This window comes from Plectropomus leopardus, chromosome 5 (genome assembly GCF_008729295.1).
Source record: "Plectropomus leopardus isolate mb chromosome 5, YSFRI_Pleo_2.0, whole genome shotgun sequence".
NCBI classification, from domain to species: domain Eukaryota; kingdom Metazoa; phylum Chordata; class Actinopteri; order Perciformes; family Serranidae; genus Plectropomus; species Plectropomus leopardus.
This window is the reverse complement of record NC_056467.1, coordinates 5207646-5232668: the sequence shown is the minus strand read 5'-3', so window position 1 is coordinate 5232668 and position 25023 is coordinate 5207646. Positions and strand designations below refer to the sequence as shown.

Sequence of the window (25023 nt, the reverse complement as noted above, 5' to 3'; positions counted from 1 at the left end):
TGTGCGGTGATGTGTGCAATGAGACTGTGCAGCTGATAAATCCTCACGGCGGCAAGAGAAGTACTTGGCAGAGCAATCACATCCCTCCAACATCTTATTACCCTTTTCTGCAAAGGCAAGTCCACGCTTTAGCACATCAGCTTACAAGATTAGGAACTAAGACTTATACAACCGGTAGTACAATCACGTCTCCATTCATCCAGCACCTTGTGACCTGCTGAACTCTGCTCTCACAGATAAAGCTCTCTGAGATCACACACTGCAAGCGCACGCTGAACCTCTGTGGAATGTAGGACCCCCCAGAGATGGATTTACTACCCGTTGGGCCTAACAGCACCTATCAATCAGTCTTACCGATACCAGCGCAGCGCCCGCATATAGGTAGTTTCCATAGCAACCAGCTCCTCACACCACCGTCGTGTGATGTCATTGTACTGACACAGACGCACTATGCATTGTGGCTGGATTTCAAAGTGCTGCCTGTTTTGTTGTCATTTAAAATGCTGAACCAAATATTGCTGTTCAGTATGAAGCATAATACAGTATGAGATGGAAGTGATTTCCTGCAGGATGCAGCCTTTTTAAACAGAGATCACACTATAGGGCCACTGCGAAGTCCCTTCTTTATGCCGCCTTTAGGTTTTTACACAGAACTGCCGTGTGATTTTAGATAACATGCTGGCATTTTTTTGACCAGGTAAAAAGACTCACTGAGATTTAAAATCTCTTTTCCAACAGCGACCTGGCCAAGAGGGCAGCATGAACCATAGTTACAACAATAAATACAGGCAGACAAATGCAACTATCACACATTATAAAGAGTGAGCACAGCGTGCAGTTAAAATGCAACACAGAACAGTCAGATACATTAATATGAGCAAATTTTCAATTTCAGTGAGAATTTCAGTAGCAATGACACTAACCAAGAGTGCTATTTTCTCCATACCCCACAGTGATCAGCTCAGAGAGTTTAAAGTCCTCCTGTAAATTATTCCAAGTAGACAGAGCAGCAAATTTTAAAGCTTTTTCAAGAGAATACTGTGAGAGCGCAGGCCTTGTTGCTGAGAAGCTGGATACTGTGTACCATTGTGCTTTACGTTTTATTACAGGCTGTAGATACCACATACACTGTACGCTGCTTCGTAGTGGCCTTTTCTGTCTGCAGGCTGTCGCATTCAATGGTTTTTATATATAAGGGCCGAGAGCGCGATTTGGCGCTGCTACTACTTTTGCTGCAAGTTTAAAGGCGAGACAACTCAGCCCGCCGCCATTCTGCTAACATACCTTTTATACAGAACGGCAAGGCGGGAAGGCAGCAAAACGGCGCAATATCCCGCCTTAAACAGGCAGCATAAAAGAGACTAAAATTAGCTGTATCACACAGGATCCCAAAACAATAAGACAGCTTCCACCAAATTATATCAAGAAAATAAAATCTTGACAAATATTAGCATGTTAAAACATTTTACTGCTAAAATGTGTCAATAATTTGCCTTCTGTGGAAAATAACTCTCTTTTAGTTTCATTTTTCAGACAATTTTAGTAGTGAGCATATTTACCATGCGTTTACTTCATTCAGAACCCATATCATCCTTCTAAGAATAAAAAAAAAATGTGAATTATTACTTATGAAGTGCAACATTTTTAGTAGAAGTCAAAAATAAAACATGACTGCACTAATAAGGTTGATGCTAGCACAGCAGCATTACTCTCTGACAGTCCTCTCCTAAGGGAGGTGATGACATGACGTCGGTACAAACTCATTGAAAACCAGCCAATCCCTGTTGGCATGAGCTGGTCTCCATGGTAAGGGTTGCCTGGGGCGATAAGTGGTCCTGTCAGACAGTGGTGATGAGCGTCAATGGTAAGTGCACACAGTTCAGTATATGATCAAATTGATCAGCAACAATGCTAAGTGGTGAAGTTGTGATTAAAAAGCAATTTCAGACTAGTTCTAGTTAGTTAAATGATAAAACAATGCAGTTCAGAATTGCCCTGATTCATGGCTGCTCTTCATGAATTACATTACATGTTCATCTAAAAAATAAAATAGCACTCTTTTTCTGTTACCCAGAGAATTATATGTCCATTCTGTTTGGCTGTGAGGTTTTAAAATTTGCTGGAGGTAACAATGGAGGTCAATATCTGCCAGTTGTGAATAGTATTTTGAACAGCTGAAAAAGTTATAAAACTTTAAAGGTAGCAGCTTTGAATTGAACACATCGGCTCAAATCAATGTTATAAATAATAAGAGAAATGTTACTCTGTGATCTGGCCTTTTTCTTGAAGTTCATAAAGATCTTAGGGGCATTTTTTCCCTTTAAAGGGAGCTGTAACACTAACTTGACATATATCATTTCTTCAGATTTACATTTCATGTTCTTTCAAGTCATGACGAACCTCGAAACCAAAGTCTGACTGTGTGTGACTATCTACAGTATACAGCATGTCATCTTGAATCAATCTGAATCAGAATGAACAGGTAGCTTTAATAATTAATCCATACTAATTATCTGGAGCTCTTAGCTCATTCTTCATCCTTCCTCCTGTCCATCTCTACACTGCCTGTTCCCTCTCAACCATTCAAGTCCTTTTCTTTCTTTTTTTCCCCCATAATAGCCAGAGACTACTTTCTGACAAATTCATGGCACACTAAAGAGGAGATGGAGTGTGGGAAAGTGTGGTTAAGGACGACTGAGCGCCTGATGCACCGTTGGACTACAGAGGCCCGGGCTGGATGGCGCACACAACTACCTAACACTTAATCGAGAACAAAGTGGAGGAAGGAGATGTACGGCGGCACGTCATTTAGTCTGCCCTCACTGAGGTGAGACAGCGAGAATGCGACCGGTTGATGGTTTCCCCCAGTTTCCTCCACCCTCCTGCTCACAGCCCTGTGAATGTGTGCGCACAGCATATACATCAGCTCACCATGAGTCACAACACGGCCCAGTTATGTCCCACTTAGATATAAAGGGTAAGACGGGTCCATCTTTTTTGGCGAGTGCTCCAATTTACCGTTCATTTAACTCCACCCACTTCCTCCTGCACTCCCTTTGTTACGACAGATGTACCTTGGTAACAGGCAAAAGGGCACACTTCCAGCCATGCTTATCTAATAGATTAAAACTGTTGGGGCTGTCTGACCTAGTTAAGATGACTGGTGTTGTAAATTTACAGCCCTTAAGGTGCGAAAAGATTTCCAGTCCACTCTCACCGACGGGTCAAAGGGGAGAAAAGGGAGGAATATATTTCGGGATGGACAGAATTAGATCAATGACGTACGAGATAAAAAAAAAAAAAAAAGAAAAAAAAAGAAAATTGGAGCAGAAAAGTGAGAGCGAGCAGCAGGGAGGATGCAACAGAGCAAACCGTCGCTCTGTATGTGATTGGAAACGCAGGTGTCCAAATTGAATCGTCCACTCAGAGCGGAAACCAATTGCTCACTGAACTAGTGACTCCTTCCACTGGAGATATCTGACTTCCTATTACTTCACACCGTCGAGGTAAGGAGTTCCAGACAGGAGCCCAAACTGCCGACAATTTGACTCCTCCTGCTGCTCTCACTCTGCTGAGGATAGAGTCTACAGACATGATAATAAAGAGGAGCGCTGGAATACCGGCATGCATTGATAAACTGCACAAATTACACTCAACAGCCACATGCACACACAAACACACTGGCTTTGACAATCTGTCAATTTGACTATGACTTCACATAAACGAAATATTTAAAATTATTCTTGTTTTTCCAAACCAAATATTGCTTAAACTCTTTTTTTCTTGGCTGCTTTTTTATTTTACTCACTAAATGTAGTTTGGCAACTTCTGGTTTGTTTTAAGAAAAGAGAACTTTAAGATTTGGGGTCATAGAGTAGTTTTGGAACATGATGTACAGAGAAAACATGACTGAAGAGAGCTGTTTACACAGTAACAGATCGCAAAGAATAAATTCAAGTGGGCTATAAAAATAAGATGGAAAACCACTCAAAACATCCAGACAATAAACCTTTTTTTTTCCATTCAATCCCCATTTTTTTGTTCGCTGGTGCTGAATTTTTATTATCACTGTTCCAAAAACGTGTCCAGAAAAGGTTCAACGGGGTTCGATTTAGTGCAACAAAATGGTTGTAATTCTGACAGAAAATGAATAAATGACCAGCCTTGTTCAAACAACAGAGGGCTCTCATTGAATATAAACACAGACAAATGAGTGCAGAAAAAAACAGCGACTATCGGTGTGGCTCCCGTGATAGATAACAGGTGAAACATCACATTTCTACCTATGAATTTTTTTCTAGGAATAAAATGCTCATAAAAAAAGCAAGATATTTGTTCAAAAGCTTGGCTCACACTGTCTGTGTGACTGAACATAATCATCCTGTAAACCTGTTCTCCAAAACATCAATAACTGTGTTAGCTTTCTTTAATCATTGTTCATTTTAAGATTTTTCAGTTCTTAAAAGGTGACTTCAAAATGATCTGGAGCTGTTGTCAGGGCAACAAGTCAGCGGGCCAAATGTGAATAAGCACAAACATATTCACAATTAGTCAGATCGTGAACGTGACTTCATGTGAACCTTGTATATTATCCAACTTTCGACATACACGACTCCTTTTTTACAAGAATAGTGAAAAATGTTAATCGGATTTTAAAAGAGAAACCCAACAATAGTAAACTAAACTTCCTGACTATTTACCAATGAAGACAACATGACATTCCACTATGACATAATGTCTGGGGGATATATTTGAACACCGAACTTCATTAAAAGTACTTGCAGTAGGTACATACTGTACCGTATGTACTGGACATTCAGTTAGAATTGGCAACAGGTCAGAGATATTTTGGAAGGGTTTCATTTCATTGGGAGAATATTTGCAGGGTCAGATAATGTGTTTTGCAAGAACTCTTAATTCTGAAGAAACCAGGCAGAGAATAAATTTGAGGTTATTAACACTGGGTTAACAGCTGCTGCAGACACGCTCAAATGATGCATACAAACACACGGTCAACAACACGGTCGACATGGTCAACGAGACTGATGTCCATGAGTCTAAAGCCCCAGTACATGCTGGGAGGTTTCACTACAAACCTTTTGGAAGTCATGGTTTTGACCGTAGACTAGTGCTGGGTATCTTTTTTTTTTTAATTACAATACCAGTACCAATACCAGTATCCTTAAATTGATACCTGTACCAATAGAATATTTCATTTCATAGCTTTTTCTCTTTCACAGGAGTGATATAAAATGTTTTTTGCAGCATCTCAGCATGATGAACTGCCAACTTTGTCAAAAACAGTGCTTTCAACTTCACCATCCAGACTGTGCAGATTGTAGCTGCTGTGGTAGTGGGCCTACCACACATTGCAAAAGAATGCTGCAGTGATTGGCTGCGAGCAAAATCATTCAAATATAATTTGGATAGGACACAGGCATCCTGTGTCAAGGGTTCCTACAGCTTACAGCAAGTGGAATTTAAGACTTTTTAAGACTATTTCAATGACACTCAAAATGAAATGTAAGACTGATTTCACTGATTTTAGGTGATTCTAGTCATATTCTGTGATTTTTGTTTCTTTTTTAAAGTTACCTATTATTTTGAGATTAAACAACGCAATGTCAGAAAAACCTTTTATGTCTGCATTTTTAAGACTTATGAATTAATTAAAGGCATTTTAAGACCAAATAAGGCCTTATTTTTAGATGGATTAATTTAGTGCCTTTGAAGACTTTTTAAGGATTTGCAGGGGACCCTGTGTAACTGGAGAAGTTCTGCCATTACTTGGCACTGGTTTATTATAGTTGATACATTAAAGGTATTGAGTACAAATACCCTGACAGCGAGAGAGAGAGAACAGCAGTGTATATAATACACAGAGGAGGACTGTTCAGTTCTCTCACAGGCTGCATCGCTGATGGATTTTTTTTTTTTAAAGCTATTTTGCTGTTCAAACCTTGATGACCGCTGTGATGGATGCCTGCCACGTCTTCTCACAGTGAATACACGGATACATTTTCACATCAGTTTCATTATTTAACCTTATGAGAGAGAGAACTCTGTGGCCTGCAACAATATCCAACAGTCAGAAAGCACAGGATGACAGGATGTTAATTTGGGAATCTCACTTCATTCCTCTTTGCTCACCAGCTTTATAGTGTTTAGTCAGATACATAGTCATCCATGCAGTTGGGATTAATGACAATTGAAGCTATGGGAAGAACCTGTTGAAGTTATTTCTGTGGTAAGAGGGTTTTTCTAACTTCTTTTGACCCAATCGATGTGCGAGCGGAAATAAGTTTTATTAGAGCACCAAGTGAAAAGGACTGGGACATACACCAGAAACACACTGGCTGCATGAGCAATGCGTGATGGCATCCTGGCCAAACAAGCGCTGCACGCTTGTTGTGTCGACGCTTCGGCAGCTGCCTGCTTCTATGAGTACTGCATTTCCACATATATAAGCACAAATTCCACTCATTTTTAAAGTCATGCAGCTCCTGAGTTTATAGCAACACGGTCCTGCAAATATTTCAAAATAAATATCTTGTGTCAATAACTGATGGGATTCTGTACTTTAAAAAAAAACAAAAAAAAAAACATCTTTGTATTTCCTCATCTCTGTGACAGAGAAAGACTTTTAAACTTGAAGTAAAAGGTGGGATAGAGTCAGGATTTAGACAGGTGGTATAGACAGCCATGTGCAGCATGCAGAAAAAATTGGCGAGCCACCGTTTCTCTAGATGTGCTGCGGCAGACAGGCAGCTGAGATGCACTGCTCATGCAGCCAGTGTGGCTGCTCTAACTTGTTAACACGGGCACCGAGAAAAAAAAGAAAAAAAAACAGGTTCGGCGAGGGTGACAGAGCCAGTGTGTTTAGGGCTTTAGAAAGGGTCAATTCACACATGTGAATCCTACCTAAGACAGACTAGTACATAAAAGTGCTTCTTCTGACCTTAGAACCGCATGTTAAATTGCATTCAGATTAACTAAAGGGCAGCATGTCTAAAAGGGAAACCTTCAACTACACTAACAGATAATAATGATTTAAAAGTTGCCCCAAGTTATCACCTATAATCACAATCATAACAGCATTTTCACCACGCCTCTAAGAAAAGGACAAATCATTTGTATCTGAAAGTAAGTTCACATCAATTGTTTACCTTGCCACGTAGTCATGACGCATTCGAGTGTGAATCGTGACACAGTTAACTGTGAATCGTGACGCAGTTAACTGTGAATCAAGCTATCTCACATATCCATAATCAATGTTGCATTTTAGTCACTATTGGTGAATAAATGCCATTAAATGCATCATGTTGTTTTCAACATCCCCACCACACTGACTGGCTCATTATTAATCCAAAGTAGCCTTCTGTGAAGCATTTCCCACATTCAACCTTAATTTATGCAAGGTCTAAACTCAAATTACAGCTTGCATCTGTGCTGTGAATGTTGCTAACAACCCTGAACTGCAGACAGGCAGAAGGAAGACATCTCATTTGCATAGGGCATGCCCTTAGCCAACAAACTAGTGAGCAAGCTGCCTGGTCAACAATTAACCACCCACCTATCTGCCAAAAAGTCAGCTTAACTGTTTCCACAGCAACCTGTCACCACAATTGGTTTGTAAACACTGAAAGGAAGGATTTGTGTTGAAAAGGATGAGGAGGGGGAAACAAGGAAGACAGTAGACAAGAAAGCGGGAGGGAGGAGATGAAACACAATGAACTGGAGTCAAACAGGGTTCATTTGCAAAAGGGAAGGGCAGGCATGTCAGTGGCATGTGTGAAAAGCTTCTTCCTCTCTGCTCTGTCTTGTTCGGGTGTTAATGAGTTTGGATCGGCTCGAAGCCATTTGGCTGACCACTGTGGTGTCATTAAGTTTGTCGTGGTGGATACAGATTTTATTCCTGTTTACACCTGATATTAATTAGGAATTGCACAATGATATTATTATGCCACTGATAACGGCCAATGTTTGCTTTATCAGCCAACATGCAGATTTCTGACAATATGAGATAGCGAGTTTTTATTGATTTCTTATTTTAATTGAAAAAGTGAGTACATACAAAATATCAACCCTCAGTTGAAGTATTTTTCTTTTCTTTTTTTGACAATAAATTAATATTACATACATTGAAGAGCATTGTATTTCATGTCTCCATCTGCTGGTGGGTCATCATGATAATTGTATGCATAATATGATGGTATTATACTACAGAAGAGACTTGATGATCACTTAAGTTAGATGGGGAAAAAAGCAGATAGATCGATATCACTATTGGTTATTAGCCAAATGATTTGTTACATATCGGCATATCGGATATCAGCAAAAAAAAAAATCTATATTGTGCATCCTTATTATTGACAGGTGTGTCTTAAGATCTAATCACCACATTCAGAGGTGGTCGGGACCTCATATGGCCTCATTCTTTTCAGAAGTGTATACGTTGATGAGTCCCTTAAACAGTCTCTACAAACTCACAACATCAAAATGGGTAAAGTTATTAATCCCATTAATAATCAAACACTGATGACTTCGATACTAAAAGTTAGCCCTGCCACTGTGCGTGTGGAGGCAGCCTCTCAGCAGAAGGGATGGGTACTGAACTTGGTACTTTTAAGGATACTGAGTACCCATTCATGTTAAATCTAATGGTGTTAAATGTTAGTACCCGAGAGCCCAGAATGCCGGCTTTAGAGAAAATGTGGAAGGGCCGCAAATAGTCCCGAAGCCTGAAAACCAGCTACGGAGCTCCAAGGCTCCGCAGAGATGCTGGGTTCAACTTCAGACGGGAAACAGAGGAGCCCTGAAGCTGGAGAGCTGGCCACAGGTCTCTGTGGCCAATCCATCAGCTTTCCCAGCGAGCCAAAATGACTGGTCTATTTTTTTCCGAGCAGACAGACAGAGACAGAAGCATCAGCTCAATGTGAGATTTAAAAAAAAAGCACAGGAGCAGAATGCAGTCCACATCACCCCTGCAGTTTGTTCAAAGATTTAATTTTTGTTATTACAGAGAAAGAAAAAAGGAACCATTAGGTACCAGTACTGAATTCCATGTATGGCTACCAATTGGTTCAGTGCGAAAAATATCTAACCCTATTCACACAGGACAAACCTCCAGCTGGTTAAAAAGGTGTTTTGGTCTTTGCAAACGGAAGTCATGTACATGTTTATGTGCATAAGGAGCGGGGAGGTGAGATACATGGAGATGCATTCTAATGCAGGTATGAGCTGCCAGACTTAGAGCAGTCCACTTGTGATCAGATCACCCAAGACGTATGCTAATACCAGGTGAAAAGAGGCTCTTCAAATGATGGCTTTCTAGGAACAGAAGGACGAGGACAGCAATCTCCAGCAACCCCATTGTCGTTTTCTTTAAAAAAAAAAACTTAAGAGACGCTAGGAAGTCAGAGTTGTGAACACTGATAAGAAATCATGTCTCAGTAGAGTTGTCTTTCAAGTGTCTGTGGGACCAAGGGCCAAAGGACTAAAGTGTTCACTGACATGCAGAAAGGATGAGAAAACTGCATTAATGCAGGGTATTAAGGGACAATACAGTCAGGAGAGTAAAGTATAAGGATACTTATCTCTTCTCACTTCCCAGGGAGTGAGAGATGGAGAATGAAAGAGTCTAAACAGGCGGGAGAAGAGGGGTGAAAAAGGACGTGAATAGACTACAAGACAAGTGAAAAAGCGAGAACCCAGAAAGTGAACAAAAAGTGAATCCTCTTTTGAGTCGCTATAGGAAGATGTACAAAAGCAAGATCTGGGAATAGGGAGGCACCGCCATCTCCGAGCATACATATTGATGCTTTCATTCATCTCTTTATTACGACGACGCGTAGACGTGCCTTATGCATGATATCATACACTGATCTCTCATGTGCATTCTGTCAGAGCACAAACTCTTTGAAAACTCACAGCTCCCAAACTCAACTGATCTCATATATTGTACAAGGCTATATATGTATGAGTCAAGAGAATCTGAATATCATTTTTGACTGATCTATCAGTGGTATTATCTTTGATGTCTACAATGAAGCAAAAGGAAAAGAAATAAACAAAAACAAGTAATTGAAGTGAGTTCAGGCTCATAAGTCAGCATCATTATCCGTTTCTATTAGCAAACGTTGTTTTGCCAGACTAATGAAGCTTGGAGAAGCAAAACAGACTGATCAAGCTATTCATGCACTTCTCAGGCATCACTCTGAATGCATAAACTGCACAGATATTCTACAGCAAGTTAAGAGGATAATAACGATATATAACTTATCACCTCTGCCCTTTTAGCTTAAGTCCTGCATCTGTGACATATTAAAATCTCAACTAATGCAGTAAACTCACTATATAACCTTTTTCTTAATAAAAGAAACATTGTTATCCAAAAAAAGAGGGACGTGGTTTGTTGAAAAAATATTTTCACCGGTGGCCGTCATTTTTTTCCCATCTCCACATATATGTTGTGCAAGACGAGATCCCATTTTGTTCATCTCAATGTGTGAAACGAAAAACAACAATAAACATATTTCTAAAAATGTTGAACCATAAAATTGACACAGAAGCTTACTCAAACTTTTATGGACTAAATTTAACAAGTTCTTTGTTAATTCAGAAGAAAAAATGTATAACTTTATATATCACAAAACTTGACTTGACTATAAATAGTTATTCTTATTCAAATTTCTTAATATTTTTGACCTTAAACCTCAATATTGAGGTATTGATAGAGACAATATTGTAGGATTGACTATTGGTGCTTTAAAATATTAACGCAATGTTTGTCATAAGTAATCATCAGTAATGTGGATAAAATTACTAAGTGGATAAAAGCAAATAACAGAACAAGTAAAACAGTCTGGTAAGTAGGGCTCGACCGATACTGGTTTATCAGGGCCGATACTGATACCAGTTATTAGTACCTAATGAGACCAATAACTGTTCTTTGGAACTGATATGCCTTTACAATAAAATGAAATATTTCTGTCGAAAATACAAAGCAAAAGTTCCTCCCATGCTGACTCTTTCTTTTCATGTATTGCAGACTGACTTCCCTGGTGTTGGTTGAGTGTAATACTCACACTTTTCATGAATTAATTTTATCGGCAACCATTAAAGAAACACGCAGATACAGATAATCGGCAAAATGCCAAATATTGGCCCCGATAACGGGCCAGTACGATAATATCTTGACCACTACTGATAAGTTCAGAAAACTACGTCTCTTTGCTGCAATGCAGCCTTTAAAACCAGGAAAAAACAACACAATATTACAAAAACCTACGTTTAAAGGATATCTAGTCTCAATATCACGATATTGACATATTTATATTTGACCCAGCCCTGTTGAGGACCCACCCAACTGACCAGCTGAGGGTCCCAGGGTCTCACTACACTGAAAACCTATCAACACCACTAATATGTATAGCACTGGTGGTGGCAGTATCTAGTGGAGCTAGAGGGCCCTTAAGTGTGTTTTTACTGTCCTGTGAGCAGCTGTCACAAATCAAAATCATTGCAGCAGAACCAGAGAGATTGTCTTTTGATTCCATGCATCAATCCTCACTGTCAAAAAAAAAATGCCACCTAATTTACCCGCAACGCAACTCACGCACCTCCAGTTTGGTCAAAGATTTGGGTGTGTTATGCTGTCTGTCTTTTTCTTACTCCACACCCCCACATTTTTTTCAACAAGTGACATTACTCGAGGCTATTTATCACACTTCACGCGCTTCCCTCTGGAGACACAAAAGGCTTTATACAACTTTCTTCACATATGCAGCAGCACTCCCCAAGACCTGTAAACAGACTTTGATGCATAAAACCAGTGGAGTTTCCCTTTACAGAAACAAATCCCAACACATCTGGCACAATGTGGGCATCGCTTTGGAGTCTTCTTTTTTACCACCTGCTGTAAGGCTGAGTAGGCTGAACGCTCACTTAAGTTTTAGCAGTTTCGCAAATATTTTCTTCCTTCCACCTCAGGAGGAAAATATGCTGCTTTTTTTGTTTAAATTTGTTCACAAACACACAACAGTTAGTTGGTCGAGAGGCATTCCATGACCTTTAATATACAGTACAACATCACTGGGACTTAATATGTAAGTATTCATCTGCTTTACAGGTTTTCTAAACCTGTATGTAGGCATACATTAATGGTACGCTACTTATCTAACACTAACATAGATTGTAGCAATGTTTAAAGAGCGTGGAAATCCCCTTCTGACTGCTCGAAAAATACCTAAGCAAAATTCTGCCTGATTCAAAAGCGGGTTTTGGTATATCGCCATTACTTGGGAGGAAACCAGCTGTCAAAGATATTACTAGGATGTGCATTGAGGCAAGGGCACACTCGTCTTACATCAACAACAGCCTGAGAGCAAACGCCATACAGAAACTCTCTGATAAGGGAGTCAAGGTGACAGAGATCATAGCCGTGAGTGAGCAAATGCTAGCACGACGTCCTGTCTGATCAAACGAACTCATCTGAATCACAGAGGTCACCAAAGTGACTGATAACAGAATCTGATTTCACTGGAAACACAGAGATAAATGTTCATGATAGTAAGCAGCAGGTCTGTGCATAACAGCTAGACCTAGATCACCCAAAGTATCAAGCTAGTGTGCGGGAAAATGTTTATGTGTTGCTAGGCAACAGCTGTCAGTTGCGAAGCAAAAAGCAAAATCATTAAAAAAAGTAACAAATCATAATCTGTTGTTGCTTATTACTGTTACTAATAAATGACGCTTGTAAAACTGTTGTATAAAAGCATATCACACTCGAGGTCATGCTGATTTGGCGGCCTCGTGCTGGAGAAAATCACAGCCGTGATGATATACAGTACAAAAGCAGTCCTTCTTGTGTGATATCGCTTAATTAAGGCATGTCCTCAACTCGCTCTGATATTGCATAGGGAAGGTAGAGTACAGCAGCTTTTATATGATCCATAATCACTGGATCCATAATCAAAACAATGAGCTGAGAATACAATAAGTACTGTAGAGAGGATGTTGATTCTCAATGTTATCTGCAGCTATTTTTCCACTTAAAGGCAAAGCCAGTTATTTCTTGGCTATTACAAAAAAAAATACCCAAAGCAATTTAAGATTAATGGACAGACACATCAATGTTCATTAATTGCAAATGTCTCCAAAATATTGGTACTTCGAGAACATATTTTTGACTCCGGCTTGATCTTACACTGGACCCAAAACAGTGAGAACATTTCCATAAACCACAGGCAATAATGATGATCTTCCAAATGCATGACAGATTTTGGACTGGACCATATTTTCGTGAAACATGAATATGGGCCAGTCTACATTATGTGCACGTAAGCTGCTTAACAGATATACACACACCTAACCAGACGCTTCCCACTATGCAAGGCCAGACACTGAGCTCAGAGGCACACTGGGACATCTTCCAGAATTCCTCCTCTACTGGCTGCCATCAGCCAGCACGCACACACACATGGCTCGCAGCCACGGACACGGTGTCCGTGCCTCGCTGTCGGCAACGCCCCCAGCCCGCTTTGGCTCTTTGTGCAACATGCAGGCTGGAGCGGGAGGGAGGACTGAGGCCTATTACACAATCTGAGGGGCAGACTTGATTGAGATGACTAGTTTTAACAGTGACATTTAACAGCAAACAGCAGCAGGGCAGAGAGAAACTGTGAAAAAGACAAGCTGACGCACACACATCTTTGTGGTGAGTTCAGGACAGTGGTGAAACTGATATTCCCATTGGGTTGGATACAGTTTTGAGTCTGTGAAAGTTGGAGGAAGACTGTCTGAGAGAGTGCTGAAAAGCGACAGACAGGCAGACTAGAAATAGTACACAGAGGATGTTTAAGCTGCTCTCTATTGGTAAACAAAGCAGCGGTCCCTTTCATTGTGGGCTTTTTATAGATGGGTGCATACAGAAATGTGCGCTCCATATCCATCCTCTCTGAAGGAAAAAAATGACAAATGCAAGTAGAGCCTTCCTGCCTTAACCCCTAAATTCTGTACATTTCTGGAGAGCCAAGACCCGGTGTAAGTATTTGGAAATTATCCGTACCAGTACTCCCTGAGGACAAAGTTTAAAATACTTTTAAAATCCCCAATATTACATAAATCTTACACTTTAAAGCTACCATTTGAGCCACACTAAGGAGTGTTGGACTAGGACTCTGGCAGAGGGTTAGGAGTTTAGTGATGGCTGTCAAAATGACTCAGCTCCCTGACTCAGACTCCTTTCTCTGTCTATCTTTAAAACAATTGCACTTTGTCATGCAACGAGACACACACATAACTTATGAGTGAATAGGCGTCTTCCCTTGAATTGGTTCCTGTCTCGCTCTTCTTGTCCTACTCTGTGCTGTCACCGGTCTACAAGCGCAAATCTCACCCCGGGTCTTCACTGTCTTGATAAGTGGATCTAAAGCTATCTGGACTATAATAAACTAAGAAAATCACTACACTATAAAAAATGACCTAACACATCCACATTTCCAGATTTCTGACAAAAATGTAAACTATCATCGTCATACTAAAACAAGCACAAGTTTTCATACTTGGAAGGTAAGTGGAGGGCTCTGGGTTTTTGGCATTTGATGTAATACAAGTTATTACACACAGTGCATGAATGAACATATCTTAAAAAGCTGGATGAAAGGTTCTGATGAATAAGGGAGTATGCAAAACTTAAATGCAGATTAGGCTGAAAAGGTTAATACATTTTGACATCAAACATATCTGGGTGCAAAGGATTCTGCAGAGCACAAAGATGTCTTGCTTTGGAAGACATCTGAGCCTTTTAGCTGCACTGTTTCTCGTAGAGGGAAAAAAAACTCTAGGCTACTGTACTAAACGATGCCATTTAACACATTTGGATAAATCATACCGCTCAAACACTGAGCGCTGCCAGGAAACAGGAGGAAGGAGTAGGGGATGTTGAAGACAGTTTAAAGAAATGTGACACAAAGGGGTTGTCCCATCAAGTTGTTTTTGGCCCTGATCCTGATCAGAGTCCTGGTGCTGATTCAAAATCATGAGGTTGAAATAATTTAATGTTTGACATGATATGAATAAAAGTTATAGAAACTCTGTTAATGCAGGCATCGGCTTGCAGAGAGCACACAAACTCAACAACAGCCAAGGGTTTTTTTTTAGCCATCAAAGCACTCACGAATTTAACATTAATTAGTGTCAGCTGATATGACCTGCTGTCACAGACGCTTGTCATTATAACGAGTACCAGCAGCGCGCTGCGTTGGCCAAAAGTAAAAAGCTTAATGTTTTGTTCGCTGCTCTTTGCTCAAAAAGAAGACAGGGAAAGACGGCAGACTCATCACCATTTAAGGTGAGCAAAGCCACGTGTGTTTTCCCAACGTGAGTGTCAGAACTACTAACAATTATTGCAATCATCGATTAATTTTTGGATTATTTTCTCGATTAATTGATTAGTTGTTTGCTCTTTAACTTGTTGGACAGTGGTGAAAAAAAAATCAGTGTTTCCCAAAGCCAACAGTGATGTCCTGAAATGTTTTGTCCACAGCCCAAATATATTCAAATGTCAAATTAGTTGGTGACTAATTTAAAGTTAACAACTAATTGATTAATCATCTCAGCTCCAGTCAGAATAGATTAGATTAGAATAGATTAGATTCAAATGTATTTTAATCTAATCAAAGATATACTGACTGGAGCTGAAACAATGGATCAGTTAGTTGTCAACTTTAAATTAGTTGCCAACTAATTTAAAAATATTTGCATACTAATTTTTACTTGCAAAATGCTGCCCGTAGGACCTGGCTATTATCAAGGAGAGCAAGGCTAACAGGCTGAGGTGAACCAAAAAAAAAAGATAGCATTTTGAAGCGCATTATTTTAGCTGATATGGATCTATTAAAGGCTTATTTTGGCGATTTTCAACCAGCTTTGAATCAAAACAGTGTGGGTAGTATGTATAGATGAACTGTGGTAAACTTCCTAACATCTAACCAGTACCTAGATATCCCTCCTCCCCCTACAGCAAAACTCCTCCAAATGAGTTTCACTGGCTCTTTGGGCTGTTACTCAAACTATATATATATTTAAAAACCCTGTTAAGCTCTAATAGCGGGCATTTGTGAACAGGAAGTGGCTGCCATAGCACCATACTATGGAGGCCAAAAAAACAAAGATCAGACAGTAAAACTTAATAGTGCTGATCAAATGTAAATCAATATTCTGTTACAGAGTTGCCAATTTCTCACCTCAAATGTTTTCAGAAACATGTTTTAGCTAGCCGTTTAAGTGTAATATGAGATCACTGGTTGTAATTGTTGTCCACATCACATCACCTTACCAGTCTGGTAAGGCGTGATACATTCCTATAATTGTAGGTTTTCTACCTCTTGAGCAAAAGCACCCTTGTTCTCCATTTTCTCTGGTCATGCAGCACCAATTTCCAAAGTATTTGCACATTTTTTACGGCAAAAACTGCTTAGTTTTATGTGAGGACTCAGACATCTCCAATGACAGGAGCACAACACAAACGCCTCAAAATTGGGCATTTCAAAACATCATTACTCATACTGCCTGTCAATAAACAGCTCTAAGAACTCAACAATAGTGAAACAAGAAAATATCTGCACAAATGGCACCATCCCTGTTGAGCCGCTTGTCAAATATTTAACTGTCACTGAGTTTTTAAAATGTGTGTGTGTTTGTGTGTGTCAGTGTTGTACCACTTACGATCTAGTCCATTGACGTAGCGAATAGATACTTCACAGTGCCCCCACACAGCACTGACGATGGGATACAGTCTCTTGCCTTTAAGCCCTCTAAAAGCTACTCCCAGATATTGTCCGTCTACCATGAAGCTCAGTGTTCCTTCGTCCATGTCTAGTATTACTGTCAGAGAGTCTGGGAGCACGAATGACTCGTCTGGCTCCAGGAAACATGGATACGTGGGTGCTGACGTGGAAACAGGCCGGTTCTTTCCATCATGGTAGAGTCTGTTCCGACCCAGGTCCCAGCCCCAGGACTCACAGTCCGAGCCCACCAGAGCTGTGTAGCCCACAGAGTGTAAAGATGCTTCAGCAGTGGCCACGCCCACAACTGCGTGGGTGCCTCTCTGTCTGGCCGGCCAGTGAATCCTCCACACATGGAGGCCCCTGGTGTAGCCCACCTTCCCACGGATACAGTCTGTGCTCTGTGCCACTGGATGTCTGTGAAACGTCAGCTTGTCATCCTCCTTGACAAAGACATTGAGTGATCGGTCGTCGGGGTTCCAGGCGTGGCGGAGCTGCGTTTCAGGGCTGGCGGCAGGCATGTCCAGCAGTAAGTCGAGCCGGGGGGGCCGACAGAAATCCGGGCCCCGCAGCTCTCGGCGCACTGGCCGATAAGAGGGCTCCCCGCGTACATCCACCGACTTGATACTGCCAGAGATCTTCTGGCCCATGGCTGGGTTGGTCCAAGGGAAGAAGGGACTGAGGGGAGGGAAATGGATGGACCGAGGGTGGTGATGAGGGGGTGGTAGGTCCTGACGTTACCTCATTGGGCGCAAAGGCATCAAAGTGGGTCCTGGGTGGAAAGGTACTGTTGGACACACACGTTGTCTTCAGCAAGGGGGAGCCACACTCCTAAAACACACACACAATAAAAACATTATGTAGCTAATGTACAGTCTTAAACAGTTTAACAGCAGTCACTCTTGGCTAATCAGTCATTGCTAAGCAGACCGGACGCAGCTGCTTCACTGCTTTCTTGACTCGACTGGAACTTGTATCAATGTCATACAGTACTCCAGTGCAAAGCTAAGTTGTCAAATGCGAGTTTAAAATCAATGAAGACCACTTGCATTTTCAATAAATAATAATTCTATATATATATTCAAATAGTGCATATAATAAACAGTCTAAGCTTAAAAAATATAAAATTAATACGTGGCAGCAGATATTTTAACCATGGCAGGCTGCCACAGAAACAAATGTGTTGGAAACCCTGCATTCATAATGCTTACAATACTTATTTACCCATGACAGCCAGAAACCTTCTAAATATTATGAACTTAAAGGACAAATTATTACACTTTATGGTTTTTCTTGTAATACAATTACCATATTTGCATCATGCAAGTCTGTTCACACAATTTAGCCTTACTAGCAAAACCAAATACTGTAGTAATTTTGTAAAACTGAATCATTGCATTTTGAGTGTTGGTTGGCTAAAACAAGCCATTTGTAAGATGTCACCTTGGATACTGATTTATAATCTTCACTTAATTGATGTTTTATGGACTAAACCAAGGGTGTCCAATATTTTCTGAGTGGGGGCCAAATTAGATATTATGAAAAATAACCTGAGGGCCAGCTGCTCCTCATATTAAATTGGCTATTAAAGACAATCCCATTCAAATCAGACAAATACAACTGTTTCTTGGTTCAGTAAAACAATGTTTCCACTGCTTCCGAAAGTAGATCACTGTGGTCACTGTGGACCTAATGTCTCTTTGCTGTGGCCATGTCTGCTACCCAGAAGGAAATGTCTGCTGTTAGATAACTGTTCTGTTTGCTTGTTAACCGTGCATTAATGAAAACACATCAATTCTGCTGGCATAATTCCTACTTGATGCATGTCTATAAACTGTATGATAGTCCTGTAAATGTGAGGTGAGGGAGAAAATTAAAAATGATTTTGCTTTATTAACAAATATTGCATGGCAGGCCACATATATTATATTTTGAAAGTCCATCCGAGGGCCATATAAAGGTAGCTTGAGGGCCACAATCCCCGGGCCAGACTTTGGACATGGCTGGACTAATTTATTAATCTGTTAAATTGTAAAAACACTTGGCAAATACTTGACCCTGAAAAATGTTTGTTTTCTGCAGCCATAGCTGGTGGGCAAGACGTGATGAGCAAAATAGTTGTTCTTTCTTAAGTATGCAGTTCAAACACAGACACTGGCAGAAACAGAGGCAGAAATATGGCATCGACAGCGCTGGCTTCCAGCCAGAGCTGCAGAGAGGAGGGGGACTGACAGCCAAGGAGAAGTGAAGGATGAACTTCTCTTCACTTCTGGCATTCAACTAGAAAACCATTTCCTGTCTTCAGTTACCAGTCTTGAGTGTGGACAAACACATTAGTCTGTGCAAGAATGTATCTCTTTCTTTTTTTGTCACTTGATACCTTGACAGTTGTTTGGAAGCTATGCACTAAACAACAAGACTGCAGCAGGACTAACGTGTGAGCTGGCTCTCTACTGCACAATTACACAAGCTGAGAGGATGACACCTACCAACATCAACCAATAAAATATGGTCTCCTTCATAGACCACCCCATCAGCTCTGTGTTTTGCTGCATGCAGATACAAATTACCCCCCTGGCTAAGAAACACACACTCAGTAGTTTATACCTTAATTCAATGCATATTGAACAACGGTTTTTAGGGTTTAGTGCCTTTTAGGTGAGTTTATGTGCAACCCTCCGATAATGAAATATTAACTGAGACACAGAGAGGATTTATGCAAACTTGCTGCCAACTTCCTCTGAGTAATAGTCATGCACCATGTACTCCCTCGTCTTAGCTAATCCCTCCCTCACCAAGCAAACAAATGAGATGCAATCCATATTTTATAACTCTTTAGAAGAAAATGTATCATGTACATGCTGAGCTTTCACAGCAAGTAAACAGACGTAACTAATCTATTTCCGAACATATTTCCCTGTATGGCCACGTCAAGAAAAGTGCTTTCAAATGTGCTGACTCTTTGTCTTCACTCCTAACATTTTGTCCTATATGAACTCCCTCAAATGTTTTCCTCCCTCCCCTATAGTTTCTCAGGAAAAGACTCTGCATGACTTTTCCAAGGAAAGTACAGAACAGTAACCGGTACTGACCCACCAGGGGAAGCTGGAATCACACACACATAGATGCAGGTGTGTGTACTCTAGGATACTTTGAAATGAACAAATGAAACAAAAACAAGATAAGATTTACACATTAAAATCTTGACAATTGACAACAATAAAACGAGTTGCATTTCAAATTAAAAGGCAATAAATGGAAACAACTTCAGCTTGTTCTGCAGCCACATCCCGAGTTCATCAAGTATGCACAACATGTCGATGTTGCTTGCATTTCAAAAGGCAACAAACAAACCAACAAAAGGCATGCACTCATTATTTTGGCCTCTGATCACATAGAAGAGCATGACTTTTTCACACCATTATCTTATGTTTCTACAGTCTGTTTAAATGTCACAAAGTAAATGCAAATCGAACTGTTGAGGTGAAAGGACATGCAAGATCAAGAAAGAAGTCAATCGGCAAGATGATAAATGGGCGACAGCTTAAACAACAACACAAAGACTGACGTATCCAGCTACTGTGTGGCTGGCAAACAGTCATTTCCAACAGTATCTCACGATCACAGCCCATTAAAAGTCACAAACTCTACATATGCATATTAATTAATTTATATCAGACATGATGCATGAAGTTATTTTGGGAAAAATGAGAAAATGTATCTCTCAGAATAATGCTGTCACAGACAGCGAGATCGTAATCACAGTGGCCATCGACCACTCAGTTGACATTATTAAGTGTTTGTGACATTTTTAAAAAAGTAATAATTACATTTTAAATAGGGATGCACCAAAAAAATGGCATTAAACTTCCTGAGTTGTTAGTTTTTTTTTGTTTGTTTGTTTTTTAATATTCTGTCCGTGTTTCACTTTTTTTATCTTTCTGCCTCTAAATTCAGATGTTTTGGCAGGTCAGTGAACGCATAAGTTCTGCTTTTTCCTCTGCAGCAGTTTGTAAAGTTTGAGGCACAGGGTGGATAACTGACCCATTGATCCAATCAGATTTTTTAAATCTTAAAAATAATATAAAAAAAAGAAGAAGAAAAAAGAAAGCAAACTTTTTAACCCAGTACAATTAACTATTAAGTTTCCTTTTCACTGCGGCAGATGTTCTGCTGCTCTGTCTGCACCCACGGTATGTTCTGTATTCTGCCAGCGTGGTGCAGTGAATGCCCAAACAGTACATATATGCAAACAGCACTCCTAATGAACAGTCATTAGTCACTTATTTTTTCATAGTGTGGATTTCTTTGTCCCCCCTTTTGGCAGAAAACAGGTGACATATAACAACAAAACAAAATAAGTAACAATATAAAAATTATCTGTACAGGCCATGTTATTTTAAAAAAATCAGTGTAAGCCCAGAATTTCAAAAATTGGCACCTCCCTAATTTTAGAAAGAAATTTTCTACCTATTCTTCCTTTCAACAAACTCAAAAACTCCCCTTGTGCAATACTAATGATGAAAAAATTACAACATACTGTGCAGCCCTACTGCTAATGCACACACACTTTGTTGGCAATCCCTCAAGCATTAACTGTCACTGGGGACACTGAGCCAAACAATTAGGAGATCATTTATAAGAATTAGAAGGGGAGGAGAGGGAAAATGTGATGAAAAAAAAGGGAAAAAATCAGTTTAGATGTCCTCCATATTCACAGTGACATACAACGATGTCTGCCATTCATCCACAGCAGTCTAGCCTGGCTTGTACACACGTCTGAAGTCATTCAATCTGGTGTTATGTATCCAAGAGTGCACTGAGCCTGGGTCCCAGTCTTTTATTACGTGCGAGTTTTTATCAGCATATTTTAAGCTTGTCATAGTGATGGGTAGTACTGGTCGAATAAAATTCACTGAGGAAATCAGATGCTCCACACTTGTCTGCCTGAGTGTCCTGCAGGACTGAAATATCACAGCAGCACTTCAATAGAAATAATTGGTTTTAACCATGGAAAAACTTTAATTATTATCTGCTTGTCTGTCCTGCAGAGTCTACAAAACACTATCAAGTTCAATTTTTTTTGTTCGGCTGGATCCTGGCTGCATCAGGGATTTGTGATTCCAGCCAGAGGGTGTTTTTGGAGAGCAAGACGGCAGAGGCAGAGAAGTGCTCCTGTCAGCCTCTCTATAAAAACCCTTTGGGAATTTTTGATGTCATCCACATGGAGCTGCTGACATCAAAAAGACACTTCCAGCTGGTGAATATCAAACTTCATATCAACTTCACCCCTGTGCTTGACCGGCAGGAGTGCCTGTGCCCTGCTGTGCAGAGAGTTGACGCTCACACTCAAACACAGCTGATTGTAATTGATTTAGCAACCCTAATATGTACCCTAGTATTGTGACATGCTAGCTAATAATTGCTTGATGAACCGACAAAGGGTACACCGAGATCATTTCAGCACTTGAATCTGCTGCAGAAACAATAACAACCAACAAACAGCTGTGTAAACCCTACAGACATTTCATTATTTCCTGAAAAACTCAGCACATTTGGCAAGCCATGCTGCTGTCATGAAACAACAGCAATGATGGTTTTCCTAGGAAAACAAAAAATGTTTCCCACAAAACTAACAGCAGTTGCAAGTGGGAGAGCTCAAAATAAACTACTGACCCTGTGGTCACACTGGCAGTCACAACAAAGCGACCAGTAGTTCTGTTTCAATGAGCGCTGAGAAAATGGCAAAAGACATCTGGGGAAAATTGGGAGTCAAGGTCATGGTCAGGGATACACAGATTCTGAAATTCTGGGCAAAACCGATAACAATGTTTAAAGTAACAATTTAACTGACATCAGATACAAATAGTTTTATAATGATGTTTATTTTGTTTTTGTTGTAATTTATTCTCTGCTTTGCGCAATCTCCATTATAAAAATATAAATTAATAACCAAACTTTTTATGAGTCATTGTTATGACAAAAAACACATTTCCTCTTCAAAAGTATTTATTCAAGTTTCTCACAATAAAGGTCATTGGTAAGTGTCATCTTATTTTCTGACAGGCAGATGGCAGTCAACAAGGCCAATACAGGAATATACCGATGCTTGGATGACAAATCTGTGCATCCCCAATCATGATGTGACAAAAAGACAACATAGTTTTAGAGTCACACTAAAGTTAGCAGAACCATAAAATGACAGACTGAAGAGGTGAAAGAGCAAACTCTAGAATCTTCGACAACTAAGCGTGCTTTTACCGAGGGTGTATGTTGGTTTTGTTAAAACAAACTGAGATCAGTTTGCTTTTAGTCCAGTTTGTTCGGGCTGGTTAACAAATTACACTTGAAAAGGTGCATCATGGTCCGCATCCATGTGGACTTTGGTGCAGTTTGTTTGTGATGGAAGATGTGTGATTTTAGTTCTTTGTTAGGTCATTAAAAAGTGCAAGACAGCATTTCCACCCTAAATCATTACTGTGCAAGACAGCTATTTTCATCCCATCTCTACCTGCAAGTCATTACTCAGAACATGCAACCAATCTGCAGTCTAATAATACTAATAATCCTCATAATCAGTTATTTCTTTGTAAACTCTTTGCGACACCTAATAACTTAAATGTATATATCAGAAGCATTAAAGTGCTGCATAAACTTCTGTCAGTCACCAGAATTTGATTTCCTCATGTGGGTCATGATAATGCAGGATGACAATTGCTAAGACTGTCCGATCAACCAGTTACCTTCACTCAGTATAACTTCATGTTTACTCCTCTTGGTTCATTTCTAAAAAGTCAGTGTGAATAGGAACCAGACCATAACTAAAATGCCACAATATATCTTTTTTTTTTCTCTCTCTCTCTCTCTCTCTCTCTCTCTCTCTCTGGGTTCGGACCAAATGAGTGACAGCACCCTTAATGTCTACAGTTACCCATCAACATGAGCATCTAGAAACTGTTCAGCAGAGGGAGTTGAAGATAGGAAGATATGGAAAAATTTGGTTTAATATTGAAAAGGTTATTGAAAGGACAGAATAAAAAGCTGGCTGTGGGGAAGGTCAAAAGTTGATGAAGAGAGTCAGCAAAGGAGATGACGTAACAAACCAGCGAAGAGATGAGAGGTCTGATGACAGAGGAGGAAACACTGATAGGACAGGTGAGTGATGGGTGATGGTGGGAGCCCTGAAAGCGGGAAAAATGTGCCTGAAAGACTGGGTGTGCAGTCTAACCGTACACCTCATATGATTAAGAGAGCTGAATTTAGTGGAAGGGATTATCCATCTATCTATCTGTGTAGGAAAGATGGGATGCAGGGAAAAGGGACTGGGACTGTTTAAGTAGACACTGGACCAGAATGTACAGCACAAACTTGTTATCTTGAGTAAGTGAGGCAGTGACATGAAGAGGGCCGCTGGTAGCGTGACAGCCATTGTTAGCATATCAAACATGCACAGCCAGTCTTGACACAAGAGCCCCCACACGCAGACACACACACGGCTTAAGGGCACACAAATGCAGGGACTTTGAAGTGTCACCCACACACACAGACGCACAGAAACACACACACACCCACAGTTATCAGCACATCAGCGTTGGAAAATCAGCTGGGGGCAATTACGTGTGTAAAAAGGTACATATGTACATAACCCCAGACTCTGTCAATGACAAACTGTTACGCTATCCATTACAGGCATAAACAAATGGACAGAGTTTACAGATGGAAACTCTTGTGTATGTAAATATGTGTGACCTTTACACTCCCTTTCAGCGAGTTTGTGCTCTTTCAGATGCCACTTGCATTTCCACTAGTCTGAAAATACTAGTCCTAAAATATTAAAGTGTTCTGCAGGGTCCATTATTTATTTAATTGTGACATTAATTCATTAACATAAAAAGAAAACACAACCTTAGGTGACAAGATGATAACAATAAAGTATTTAGGGATTGTTGCAAAGAAAAAAGACTGAGATCGTACTACATCAAATTTCTCAAAGTCGGACTTGCACATCTAAATAATGCGGTTGGAGGTTGATTTACTCTTTCATGTATACACCTCAACCGGACCTGAACTGGACTAGGTGTTCTACTCATGTTCCATAGTCTGCACACCGGGTTTTGAACCATAAGTCGAACAACAACTTGTAGAAGAAAACTGTAAAAGCTGTAATAAGATGAAGAAGAAATGAAGAAAATAGAAGTTGTGTGAAAAGGTTGTTTTTCAGAAATGCTGGGTCTTC

The 25023-nt window shown here is 40.1% G+C and overlaps 1 protein-coding gene across 2 annotated transcripts in view; it reads right to left on the bottom strand.

Moving 5' to 3' along the window:
* Nucleotides 1-25023, bottom strand: part of LOC121943083 (SPRY domain-containing SOCS box protein 4-like) — a 62977-nt gene that overhangs the window by 5902 nt on the left and 32052 nt on the right. For both annotated transcript variants that reach the window (XM_042486465.1, XM_042486464.1), the window contains one exon: nt 16729-17618. In XM_042486465.1, the coding sequence (XP_042342399.1) occupies nt 16729-17437 (709 nt within the window). In that variant the 5' untranslated portion in view covers nt 17438-17618. The remainder of the gene's footprint in view (nt 1-16728; nt 17619-25023) is intronic.